The sequence below is a fragment of the Phallusia mammillata genome, chromosome 7 (genome assembly GCF_965637545.1).
Source record: "Phallusia mammillata chromosome 7, kaPhaMamm4.hap1.1, whole genome shotgun sequence".
Taxonomy (NCBI): Eukaryota; Metazoa; Chordata; class Ascidiacea; order Phlebobranchia; family Ascidiidae; genus Phallusia; species Phallusia mammillata.
In genome coordinates, this window is record NC_137258.1 from 19,059,702 (window position 1) to 19,073,410 (window position 13,709).

At 35.9% G+C, this 13,709-nt stretch overlaps 2 protein-coding genes across 2 annotated transcripts; both read left to right on the forward strand.

Annotated features, from left to right (window-relative positions):
- The first annotated feature begins 664 nt into the window (after window positions 1–664).
- On the forward strand, window positions 665–3,719 carry LOC145237541 (heparan sulfate glucosamine 3-O-sulfotransferase 3B1-like). Its single transcript, XM_080100446.1, has 5 exons — window positions 665–969; window positions 2,105–2,188; window positions 2,327–2,466; window positions 2,660–2,879; window positions 3,175–3,719. Exons 1-5 carry the CDS (start codon window positions 817–819, stop codon window positions 3,703–3,705), a joined length of 1,128 nt encoding a protein of 375 aa, XP_079956572.1. The 5' UTR covers window positions 665–816; the 3' UTR covers window positions 3,706–3,719.
- A 476-nt stretch (window positions 3,720–4,195) lies between these two features.
- On the forward strand, window positions 4,196–13,706 carry LOC145237540 (RNA polymerase-associated protein RTF1 homolog). Its single transcript, XM_080100445.1, has 16 exons — window positions 4,196–4,351; window positions 4,690–4,803; window positions 5,235–5,391; window positions 5,841–6,063; window positions 6,375–6,455; window positions 6,566–6,702; window positions 7,322–7,408; window positions 7,823–7,931; window positions 8,367–8,538; window positions 8,973–9,143; window positions 9,791–9,898; window positions 10,766–10,965; window positions 11,338–11,470; window positions 11,949–12,014; window positions 12,798–12,930; window positions 13,359–13,706. The coding sequence occupies exons 1-16, from the start codon at window positions 4,289–4,291 to the stop codon at window positions 13,463–13,465; spliced, it is 2,061 nt and encodes a 686-aa protein (XP_079956571.1). The 5' UTR covers window positions 4,196–4,288; the 3' UTR covers window positions 13,466–13,706.
- The last annotated feature ends 3 nt before the right edge of the window (window positions 13,707–13,709 follow it).

Below are 13,709 nucleotides of genomic sequence, written 5' to 3' on the forward strand. Positions count from 1 at the left end.
CGAACCGGTTAGCATTACTGGTTACTGTCAATGGACTTTTTGTAACAGAACCGGCTAAAAAATATAACTTTTGTGATAGAACCGGCTGATAAAAAATTTGAATCCCACCACTGGATGTGGTTTGCAACAGCTTTTATTGTTGCAACGATGTGAAACTGTAGCATCAAGTACAGACATTGGACAATATGGTTTTTGTCTGGACATTTTACACAATTCACAAAAGATACCCTATTATTTGGCTTTCAATAAACCTGTTATCTCTGATCACCATATACGAAGCTCATCAAAAACTCAATACCGAAACATAAAACCTGTTGCAGAGTTGGTCGCCAGAGGCAATTGCCTACACGCTTTCACCGTGAGAAGTGTATCTTTTGATTCAGCTGTTGTGGCACAGCTACAAAGCAGTTTAAGTAGTGTTTATAGGCAGGAACGTGAATAAATGTCGTTTTTCCCCCTTGATGGGTCAGATGGTGTGATTTTAATTGGGCGATTATTTCGCATTATAGTGTTTAGGAATGTCACCTTGTCGGTACTGATTACAATGAGAAAGAAAATCAGAAAGAAAACGAACTAGTAGCCTACATAGTATAGCAAATATGAAAAATTTCAAAGGCAAACACAAAGGCAGACTATAGTTTTTTTGGTGGTATAAAATATGTTTGTTTTATTCCATTGTCAATCAAGGAATTTGGATCTGGTGTTTTGCCTTTGCTCAGTAAATACAATAGTATCATGGTTTGAAAATAAAATGATTTGATCAAGCGGTCGATTTAACTACAGTCGATGCCTAAACTTTGTTGAACCACTAACATTATGAACAATGTCGTTCTGGGACGAATACAGAGCTTTACCGCGGAAAACAAATCCCTCTTGCTTCCTTTTGGAATCATCCTGACTTGTTCTTTGCTGTTTTTAGCAAAAGTCACTGAATGGGATACTTTTTCGATTCCGAATTTTGTTGAAGAAGTAAGTCTAAAGATCTAAAAGGTCTTATCTGTGCAACTGGTGAAGATAACATAGGCTTCAAACTCATTTCTTTAAATTTTACATGCAGTAAAAAATCATTTGAATATCTTTTAGGCGTTATATAGTCTGGTTTTGGGCTTTATTTAGCCTACATCATATCCAATTAATTGCTAGTACAGAATTTCAAAAAAGAAAGCTTTTATCACCCACCCAAACATGGAAACAATTAGTCTACTATAGAAATAACTGTTACTTACAACTTTGCTTTTAAACTGTCCCTGCTCATTAGAGACAGTTGGCATTTTTGCCAAACAAAAGTTTACATCGTGTGAAGAGAGCCAATAAGGATTACTTGACAAAAGAAAATTTAATACCAACAGTTGTGAAAACCGTTGTATGAACCCTTTTATTTCGGTAGAGCTCCTTACACTATAACTCACGTCAGCCGCATATTTAGCTAATTTTCGATGGGTGGCGCAGGAGCTAAATTATTTATTTACCAGCTAAATAGGGGTAGGATTGGGAAATAAGTTTTTGAAAATTTTACATTGAGAACTTAATTTTTGGGTAAGTTTCATTGAATTTTTAATAATAATACCTATTCCCAACCCTAATAGTCCTAGCCGTAGGCATATTTTGAGATATACCGTTTTCAATAGGATTTGTGCTCTTATGGTGTTAGTAGATTTTCCTTTTTTCTTTAAACCAGGGGTCGGCAACCTTTTGTGCACGGCGGACCGTTTTTGAAACTAAAATTTTATCGCGGACCGATCTTCAAAAAAGTGCAAATATTTAGCAATAAAAACGCTTAAATTAGTTCATCATCCCCGGGATACATGGGCCAAACGTTTTATAACATCTGATCTAAAAATTTATACGGCCCGGTAACGAAACCCTTGCGGACCGGTACCGGGCCGCGGACCGGCGGTTGCCGACCACTGCTTTAAACCATATGACGTGCCACGTTCGCCATGCTTGTGAAGGGCGGTGCATTATTAATTTATTAATTTGATTAATTGCATAGAATAAACGATTATTAAGCAAATAATTTTTCTTTGCTCTTCTCAAAATATTCAAATTATTTCAAAACTTACTGCGAATGTAGCTGTAGTAATCTAACCTACTTCGTTTTCAGTCACCACACAAGAATGTAGAAACCATCGAACACCAAATCACAAATGTCAACGACAAGAAGTACGTGCACAAGCAACTGCCGGGGGTAATTTTCAAACTAAACTATTGAATGAAAAATGTAGATTTAGCTTAAAATTTTGTGTTGATTTTTATGTTTGCATGTTTGTACAATATAAGAAATCAAATGCTGACTATGTTTTGAACAATACTCCGCTAATTCCAGATTATCGGTATCGGTTGTAAGAAATGTGGAACCGGTGCGTTTCGTCAATTTATCAAGTACAACAGCAGAATAAAAACTACGAACCAAGCCGAAACCTTCTTTTTCGATGACTTGTACAAGAAAGGAACAGATTATTACAAGTATGCAAAAAGTCAATAACTACATTTAGTCGATTATGCAGGCGTTTTTGCATGTGTTCTAGGTTGAATATGAAAAGTTTCAAAATTAAGTCTGATATATGTATTATTTCTATAAGAGGTAAAGTTGCGTCATTTACCCCGTTCCCTGGAAAAGCAGTTCCCAAATCTGGGATTTTTTTTGTTTCGTTTGCAGGTCTTTATTGCCCGACGTTTTTGCAAATGAAATAGCCTACGAAAAAACAGCCAACTACTTCACAAATAAGGACGTCCCTCGGCGCATTATTGATACCTATGCCAAAGAAATGAAACAGACACCGCAATTCGTGTTGATTGTTTGTGATCCAGTGCAGAGGGCCTTTTCAGACTTCATGCAAGCCAAAAGTCATCGAGAAGACTTGAAGAAATTAAACCTGGTTAGAAACGTCGTTCGACTGCATTGAGGCGTATATATAATCAAAGTCAAGTTTACCACTGTCAAAACTTCTTGGGAGCCTACAAAGTTTTTTATAACTATATCTCATATTCTCAAATCAAACCCTAAACTACTCCCAAAAACTCCCACAAAGGCTCTTGAATAATATGACCTGTCCAAGTTTGACTTACATAAAGCGTTGATAATTGACATGTTGTAAGAATGTGATGCACTCTCTCGCAGAATATTATTATTGAAGTCATTTGAGTACTTAGATGTAAACTTATATTCTATAGGTCCAAGATTTTGAAACGTTTGATGAGTACGTCGATTATGCACTAAGGAAAACTGGAGTGCCCGCAGCCGACACATTGGATGACTTTTACTTGCGCATACCCGAACTATTACAAGACCAAAAGCTGATCTTTCTTCTCAGGGGCGTTTATTCATATTATCTCCAGCATTGGCTTAAAACTTTTCAGATGAAAGATTTTGTATGTGTTAATGGTGACCGACTTTTAACCGACCCTGGTCGAGTGATGGTAACAGCACAAAAACAACTTGGACTGGATGTTGAAGTAGGGCCCAAGGACTTTGTGTATGTTCCAGATAAAGGCTTTTACTGCGTCCGGACACAATCAATGAAAAAAACTTTCTGTCTGGGTCATGCCAAAGGCAACACTCGGAAAGTAAAACAAGGTGTTACCATGCAAATTGGACTGTCAGCAAACTGCACAAAACAGTTGCACAAATTTTATAAACCTTTTATGAAACATTTTGCAGCTTTGACTGGTTCAGACAAGTTTTTGTTTTCACCTCAACATTAAATCTTTATAATGCAGTTGAAACTACTTTGGAGATGTAGGATTGGTTTTAAGTTAAGTCGTACTATTTATTTTTGCCTCATGAAACGTTGGCAGCAGACAAGCGTTGTGAAGAGTGCAGAAAATATTTGTAAAAATCATTTTGTAAAACATCTGGCACAACATGTCCAAAAAGTAAATTCTTCCGATGCTATATTTGTTGCAAAATTATAAAAAAAATACATACATAACTGTTTGCAATACTTTTTTGGCGCAGTTATTGCGCCGTTTTTGAAATGATTTCTATGAAATGTTCTGCAGCTTTAGCATAACATGACAGTACACCTACAAGTACACATTAATTAACTTGTTAGTTAAAACAATGGTATAAAAACAAACTGGTTATATTACAAATATTGAAAAAAATATAACAAACCTAAAAATGGAAAAATACAACCAAAGTCGAAAACTAAAACAAAGCTGATAAAATACCAGTACCCTTTATGGTACTTAAAAGTAGTTTTTTTATACGATCCTTCAGTTTTGCTGGTGAAGGTGGGAAGGTTTTTTGTTTTTCTGTAAGTTTGTGTGTACGTTAAGTATAAAAATGAGCAAACGTAGAAATCGTGTGGTGTCCGATTCCGAAGAAAGCGATATTAATGGAGATGAGGTCGGTGCATTTATGCAATTTTTTGTTAAATTCTTCTCATAATTTTTTTTTGATCTTTTATGTTTGGCGGTAGAAACATAATATGCCTCGCCATTTTGTAACAGCGTTTGTCTTAAACCAATTAACAATGTTCTGTAACGTAAATAAAATCACTCAACAATATGTCATATGCTAAGAAAGTGTGGTAATGGTTTCAAATTATCACAGTTCATGGGAACTGCATAAAAATAATTTACTTTGTGTTTACGCCTGTTTACTGCTTAAAATACCTGTGCTACATTAAATTATTTTTGATTGGCATAAATAGTGATAATGTTTAACATGATAAATTTTTGCAGGATGTTGTGTCTGCACCAAAGCGACCCAAAAAGCATAATGTATCAAAGCAAAAGAAAATTCAATCCACCACCACAAATTCATCAGACTCAGACACATCTGATGATGATGATGAGGTAACGATTGATATGTTGTTTATCTGTTGTATTGTTTTTGTTTGGTATTACTAGTCTGTTACTTAGGTACAGTTATTATGCAGCCTCTGCCCATTTTTTCTGCTTTTACATTGTTCCAAGCTATACCAGTTTTGTGTTGTCTAATGTCTCACATCGCAGTAAAAAGAGTTGTATCCATGCCATACAGATGAATCAGGCTAATTGCTTAACTACATACCAGTTAATAGTAAATCTGTTAAAATGCATAAGGGCTGTGTAAATTCTAGCTGCAGACATTTGTTTAAAAAATTGTCATAATCCGATGTTTAAATGGTGTATGCGATAATTCAATTAGTTGCATAAAAATTGTGGCCAACTGGTTATGATTAACTGCATTCATGCTGTACTGGATACTAGATGAAGACTGATTCCAAAGCAATTTTATGTGATAGTGGACTATGGGAAGTAAAAGTTCAAAAAAGAAAACTGGAAAGAAGTCTGGCAAGGTGAAGAAAGGAAAAAGTCGAGACAGAGTTTCTGATGTGTCTTCTTCTGATGATGAGTATGCTGAGACCACAAATGGGGCAAAAGGATCATCGCCTGAAGATGGTATGTACAAAATCTGTTATCAGTAACTTGAAAGTTCTTAAACATAAATACAATACTTTTAATTACAAATATAATGGCCCAAACAAACAGAAAAATTCTAAATGTTTTGTCCTGCGACCTGGCAAAAACAGTTTTTTTAACATTCAACATCAACAGTGTTTCCAAATGTTAGACATACATCCTCCAAGGAAAATTTAAAAAATGATGACACATGTATATTACCACACTGTGGACATAGGCAGTTATAAGGTTATTAGGTTATGCTTGTACAAAAAGATTTAGAAAACACTGTTCAAAAATTCATGGTAATCATTGTTGTGCATTTTTTTTAAGATTGCGTAACAATGTTTTCAAGATATTTTAATTTTTTTCTTTGATTGGTTAAATTTGTTTTACAACATCCAGTGGTTTGTATTTCTACGTAAACACAAAATATTCACTTGTTGCAGGAGAAATTTCATCAAGTGAAGGTTCAGAAGCAGGTTCAGATGATGACTTTTCTGGTGACAGCGATTTTGATGAAGACTCGTTAAGAAAGGAGTTTGATGACGGATATGACTCTGAACTGGTCGGAGACGAGGAAGACCGCAGAAAGTTGGAGAATATGACTGAAAAGGAGAGAGAACAAGAATTATACAATCGCTTGGAAAAGCGGGAAGCTTTACAAAAACGGTCAGTTAAATTTGCTGGTTTACACTCTGGTTTCACAAACAAAAAATTAAACTTTTGCTCTGACGTTTTTTTTGCTCGTTACTTGGTTGTCAAGGTTATGTTGTATTTTAGAAAGTCTGATACTGCTTAGTTGAAGTAAGGATTACAGCCTGTGCCTAAAAATGCATTGAATATAATTTGTTAGAAAATAACTGGAATTTTAGTTTTTTTTGTGTATTGATATATACAAATGAAACCAATAAAACATGGTTTGGAAATAGAATATATAGTTTGACAAATTTTTGTTTCAAATGCTTCTTTTGTTATTGTAGTTTTGAAATTGAAAAGAAACTGAGACTTGCCAAACTTCAGCACCGAGTGCAAAAGAAAAAGAAGAAAAAGAAAACACACATGTAAGTAAACACCTTTGCTTTTGTTTCTAAAATTGTCATTGTTATATCTGTCACATTAGACTGTAATGTAATGCTTGTTTGCTATATTTCTTCACTTTACACTCTTGCAGGCCATCAGACCAAAGTTCTTCAGCTGGTTTGAGCTTGGTTGCCCGTGGCGATCGAAGGAGAAAAATGGAGGAAAAGAAAGGAAACACTCGACTTGATGAATTAATGGCTGAACGAGCAAGGAAAAGAAACAGAGCAGGTAGGTGTATGAGGCTTAAACTAACTTAGAGGGCTTTGTTTCTTTTGTGGGGGTGTTGGAAGTTACTCACTTTTGTTTTCACTTTCACTGCTATTTATGGATCCCCTGATATAAAGAAGGCACATAATGTATTCATATGTTTTGTTTTTGCTGTATTTCTAAATTTTATTTTTATTTTTTTACAACTGTTTGGGGTTTTAATCTGTTTTTGTCAAGAAAGAATGACTCAAACATTTTTTATATAATACACCTGATAGACATTTCAATAACCTGTGAGTTCCAGAATGTGAAATGTAAGTTTTTTGGGTGAAACATAGCCACAATGGAGTATAAAACAAGAATAACATAGTGAGTGATTACAAAAACAAAGTTATGATCACAAAAACAAAGTCCACTCATTTGAAAGAATACTTCAAACTTTTTCAACTGTACACACAATAGATAGTTAGTTCTCCAAAGTTGATCCGTCTGAAGTTTGATGTGCATGACTTATTTATTTCACATGCCCCCAAAACCTAAAACTTAAAACAGCTATATATATAAATGAAATTACCCAAGATTTTCATTCTTTGTTTGGTGTACACTACTTACATAACTATTTCGACCATTTTGTGTTTAGCTGAGAATGAAAAGAAACTTACAGACAAAAAGCAGATCTGGAAAACAAGTGATGTTTATAGTGATGATGAAGATGATGATGATGAAGGTGGGGATTGATTTAACAGATAATATATTTTGATATATTGTATGTAACTTTTGACAAAAAATATTTCCAAAGCTTGCTTTTTTACATTTTCTATGAGTCCTCTTTTGTAAAGGGTGCATTTTTTTCTTTTTACCTTCTAATGTAGGTATTTTCTCCTGTTTGGTCAAGAAAAAGTGTAACCTTTTAATGTTTGCATAAGTGATAAATAGCGGAAGTTGGTCCATGTAAACATTTACCCTGGTTTACCCAGCAGTTCACCTACAGACCCTCTAAAGTTTAAAACGCAAAAATTTAAAACAGTTATACTTGCTACTGTACGACTATTTTATGAATTCTTCGTACATTGTGCATTGTAAATTTTTTTAAACCATCTTGTAACTTTGGGAAATTTCACCTAGTATTGAACTTGTTCAGAAATCACAATTTCGAAAAGTCGATCATCCGGTTTCGTTTCGTCATCCGAATCGTCAGATTCCGACAGCAATGCTTCATCCCACAACGAGGAAAAGAGCAGTTTATCCAAGTATGTATTCTGACTGACACGTCCACCACTTCACTACACATACTAGGGCTATGAATATAAACTTTCCTTGATGTTCAACCCGCAAATATGAACAAAACATCGGACGTTTTGGCGTCGGACGTTTTGGGCATCTTCATCAGGGTAATGTTAGCTAAACAACACAGTCGTTCTTATGACACCAAAAGGGTGAATATGAAAAATACACTGGTGCTCACTCAGTTATCTTTCTAAAGTCTTCAGTTACCTAAAGGCTCTGTTAACTGTCAACGACCCAGCCGAACTAAAAAAGACTCAGTGGGTGAAGAATTAGTCACCCAACTCTAGGGCCTAATTAGACTGAAACATTTTAATATTTGGACGTTAGCTTTGTGCGAACTTCTAATACTGAATTAGCAACAATGTGCATTCAACGATAATGTTACAATGTTTCTGTAGATCCAACGATAGAAAATACCAGCAGATCCAGAAAAAAGAAGACCTCACACCCGTTCGACTTTCCCGGTTTAAACTGGAGAAATGGGTTCACCTCCCACTTTTCAGAGCCACTGTAACTGGATGCTTTGTGCGTATTGGGATTGGAAACCACGACGGCAGACCAGTGTACAGGGTAAATGCTCAATCTTATTATGTTACATAACTTTATGCTCAGCCCGTTTTTAGAGGTTTTATTTTAGTGGATCTGTCTGGCAAAACCTTAATATATAAATTTCTGTTTTAAAAAATAGGAAATATAAAAAAACTGCTATAACCTTGAACATTATTTATCCCGGGAGTTTCTTTCGTAGTGCATCTATACGCACACAAAGCCTGATATCGAAAAAAAGCATTGATATTTTTAAAGATCTGGTCGCTTACTTTGTTATTGAACCGTTTTGCATAAAACGAATCCAATATCACATTACTGTTGCGCTATAGGCTGGCGACTTTAGAAAGGCTGTCGACAAACCATCTTTTAAAAAATGTTAAACGACTTAAGGAATTCCTAATTCACAGTCACATTTCTTTAGTTGCGTTTGTTACATTATTCGTTTTTTTTTTCAGATTGCCGAGATTGTAGATGTAGTGGAAACTGCCAAAATTTATCAGCTCGGAAAAACTCGCACTAATAAAGGCCTGCGGTTACGTCACGGCGAGCAGGAGCGAGTATTTCGACTCGAGTTCGTCTCAAACTCCGATTTCTCCGAGACGGAGTTCTTTAAATGGAAGGAGACAGTGAGTTCTTGTGTAAATTTAATCATTTCTCCCTTTTACTATTTGCGCTTTTGTTTACATTCTAAGGGAATACGCTTGATTAGCCAGTGTGAATCGAACTATAATTAATGTATATATTACGTTAAATTACACCGGGTATTGTTAAGGCATCTCGAAATCTGCCAGCAACCCGGGTAAACACGTTCCGTGGGTTCGAATCCCTCCTCAGGTTAAGTCTTTCCACATGGGGTGCTAGTGAGACACCGCTGATTTGTTTAGATTTATTACCCCGTTTAACTTATAATAATAACAACACCTTACTATATATAAGCTATTTCTACCAGGCATAATATCAAGTTTATAGAGCTCGTCTGGCAAATGTAATTTTATTCCGACGTTTTCGACGTTCTATACAGGTCGTCTTCATTAGGATAAATTACACTGAATGCGACTACAGTGTTATTTACCCTGATGAAGGCGATCTGTATAGAAGAGCTCTATAAACTTAACAACTTACAATATTAACATGTTGAGTTCATTCCTTCATTAAGAATTACATAGTCTTTCAAAAGTGTGTTTATTTCTTTGAATCACGCAAAAAATAAAACAAAATATTTTTGTTCATTGATAAGAAGAGATTCCAATTTTCGTGTAATTTATTGTAACAGGTGATGAGAGCTGGTCATCAGCTTCCAACATTCGATGAGATACAGAAAAGATCAAAAGCTATAAAAGAAGCTCTTGCGTCTAAGTTTAACGATAAGGACATCGATCACGTAAGTAGACGACACTATAGAGGCCATTTAAATTCCAAAATCATAAGCAAGACTTTCCAAAAAATAGGTACCGAGAAGCAACGTTAAGGCATTTTGTGATATTACTTCTGTCCATAATTATGCAAAATCTGTTCATATCATTCTTTTGCGTGCGTATAAATGTGACTGAGTTTCCAAGCATTGAGATCGTCTCGGGTTGCGCGGGCGCAAAAATATGATTCCCAAGTTGCTGAAAGGGAAAAAATTGTACGTAAGTTTCCATAGACTTCTCAAAAAGGTAGTCCACTGCTACACACATTAATTACACCCAATACCGAGAAAATATATGGTTTAACACTGCAAATAATGCTCGGCCGTTGTCCAATGAAATTCTCCATCGTTTGCTTATGTACATAGGTTTAATACGTTCGTACAAGTTGCGAAAAACGGTGCTAATAGATTAAGTTTTGATGCTGAAACAAATAATGTAGGTTTTAGGTGGCTCTTTTACTGGCTCTTAGCACTTACTATCCTTACGTATGTTTTAAGACAATAGTAAGTAAACAATTGTCACCAGAAACTCCAACTTTTAGAAAGCGTATTGTCCTCAAATATAAACAACACATAATGTTTTCAAAATTTGCGAATGTGTAACAGCCTTACGCATTTTGTCATAAAAAAGTAGCCGAAACCATTCAATATTAAAACTGAACGTAAGCTATGTTATGCGACTTTGCAGGGTAAATTATTACTTGTGCACTTAATCCACTTGAAAACAAGTAGTGCCCACACAACACGGATTATTAGATCATTTTCAGTCGTTTTTCGCCGTAAGCTCCTTCAAGAGATGACGGACGTGTTAATTATTGGGCATTTCCTTATGTGCAGATCATTAAAGAGAAGAACCGCTTCCGAAAAAATCCTTTTAACTACGCTATGAGGAAAACGAACTTAATGAAAGCCAAAGAAATGGCGGAAGCTACTGGAGATGGGGAGGAGTCTCAGAGATTAAATTCCCAACTGGAAGAGTTAGAGGAAAGAGCAGTAAAACTCGACAAACAGCGTCAAGAAAATATTGCCGGAATCACGTAAGAAATTATGAAATTCCTTTGCTAGCCTAGATTTGCCGCGCAAAGAGATGTACAGTTTCAAATATTGATTTCAATTTGAACGGCGTCTACTCATTATTTCTATGTAAAAGCTGTTAACACGTAGTGAAAACCATACCCTTTTACACTTATCACCTGGAAAAAGGGTTTTCTATTGATATAGTTTCGATTATTTTAAATGAATTACATGCATTTTAAGAAAAATCAAAGCTACGTATATATATATATGTTATATATGTTGTTGATGTATCAAGCAGCCCATTGTATGTGTGAGTTTGCGAAACGGATTTTTTCACTGAAATGTTGTTTCATTCGAAAATCAATCTAGAAAAATATGTACGTAACTTTCAGGTATATCAACGAACGAATCAAGTCAGACAATTTATTAAAAGAGGAAGCTTGTAAGGAAGAATGGAAACAACTCCGTGCAAAAGTGGCCGATCCCTTCACCAGGAGAAGATGTAAACCCGTGCTCGTATCCAATGTACGTGCAAACCAGTGTTTTCCAAAAACGTTTTTATAATAGCACCCCTTTGCTCCCAAATAGACGACTAGAACTGCCTTTTCCCATATACCTAAGCGATTGAGGTTTTATTTCAAAGTAAAATAGCTATAGGTCGAAACGACGTGAATTATAGGCACAATTGCTTTGATAAAACAACTGTATTTAACACCGGGTTTATAACACCAACCATTTTTTAACGTGTGCTTGGCAGTAACCGTCAATAAACACAAAAAGGAAATGTCTTTTCAAGCACTATCTTGATTTTTTTTCATACTTCAGTACCTCCAGGGTTTGTGTAAGATCGAATCCATTGCCCTAACTTAACCTAACTGTGCGTAGTTTTTAGCAATGCGCACCCTATCTTATGCACTTGCATGTAGGTTGATAATGATTTTATGCACCGAAAGTTTTGGTTTAAATTGAAATTCACTTTATTCAAGTTTTTTTTTTTCTGCAGACGGAAGATGGCGAACAAACCCAACGACTTCTTCAGGAAATGGAGAGAAGATACGGGACGCAAAATGTAAGTCGTTAGATTTTTTGCAGAAACATTTTGAAAAAAACATGCTTCGGCCAATGTCGGGAATGAAGTGAGTCAAATGTGTTCAGAAATGCGTTGGGATGAGATGTAATAAACAAAGTGTACAATACACTGGGAAAGTCTGTTGTAAATAAAAAGTTGTAATTAAATTCCGGGTTTTGTAAAAAAAATGTAAAAATGAGTCCGAGGTGGAGGTTTGGCAAGAAGTCTAAACCGATCTCCTTTAATGTAAAGCCGGATAAAAAAAAATAACTGGACTGCATTGAAAATGAGTTGTGGATATTTTTTATTCCATGAACCAAAATGGCAACATAAGTCTGAGCTCATAAATACTAGGAGTCGTAGTCGAACCTTATATCATTCGACTTTACAATCCCAAGTATTATGAGTCCAGTTATAATGCTAATCGTTACTGTTCGTGGCCGAACATAGTCAAGACTATTAAACGCATTAACGGAGCAGTTGTCGTTGAAGTATGAAGTTTGTGGGTTTTTCAATTTCAAAAAAATATTTTTTTAACTGCTCTAAAGTGGCACTGTTCAGTTTCGAGGTGTCGGACACTGGTTTGGCAAGCCCCTCTTCTGGTTCACAAATATGCACGTGTTTCTGGTTAATCGCACATCTGATTTCAGTCATTTGTCCAGATATTTGGCTACAGGTTTAGATATAGTATGCAATAAAACGGAATATGCGCTTAGCCAGAAACTGTTTGCACTCAGAGGACAAAACCCTATCTTACTTTATTTCTACAATATTAATATTTAGGCTATGACCAGTGACGCAAAGACTTCACAAGCGAAGAAAAGCGCAACAACGTCATCCTCCCCTCAACTCGCCGGTGACTTGTTCGACGCCCACGACTTCGATATCACGTTGGACTTGCAAGTCCCCAACGCAGGTATTGTCGAATTTCGAAAATTGAACCCAATGTTTCCCAAAAAATATGTGGTCTTGGACGAAAACATAAAACAAAACTTTTTGTGTGTGTCGTGTGGTGGTTAACTGTTTGTGGATTCGTTTGAGTTCACGCATTAGGGATTGAGAAACACTGATTTAGCTATGAGGGTTTGATTCCGTAAAATGAGTCCATTAAATTGAAGTGTTAAAATACATTTGTTGGGGGTTAGGCGTTTCAGGTTGAATTTCATCGTGTTAATCTAGTTTTGGGGCCTAATTTGGACTTGTTTAGGAAGTATTTTCTGGTTCTGGCCCGATTACGCATTAGTATATACATAGTAAATTAAGACACCCAGTTTTGGGCACAATAAATTCTTGCAACCTGAGTGATTTCTTCAGCCAAAATTAAATATTAATCCGTGTCTCTAGAGCGTTCTCTCGTCGCACCCAGAGCCAACTCCTCACTGCCAAACTCCGACGGCCCGCGTCGCTCTCTCAATTTAGCTGACTACAAAAAGAGGAGGGGTCTGATTTGAGCTAGACCCGGGTGCTAAAATGGAAACAAAATCAGCACTTTTTTTCGGATGGTAACGGTTGGGATTAACCGCCCGAATCCAGTTTCTTGCGTTCGAAGTGCAAAAACACGATTACTGGTCCTCTTAACTTTTTATCATACGTTTGAAGCATGTTTTTTTACACATTTGGGGTCTTTAGTATTGTACGAAGGCTAGGTGTGCGACATAGCGCAAATAAATTGCATTTAGCTGTGAAAATTTAGGT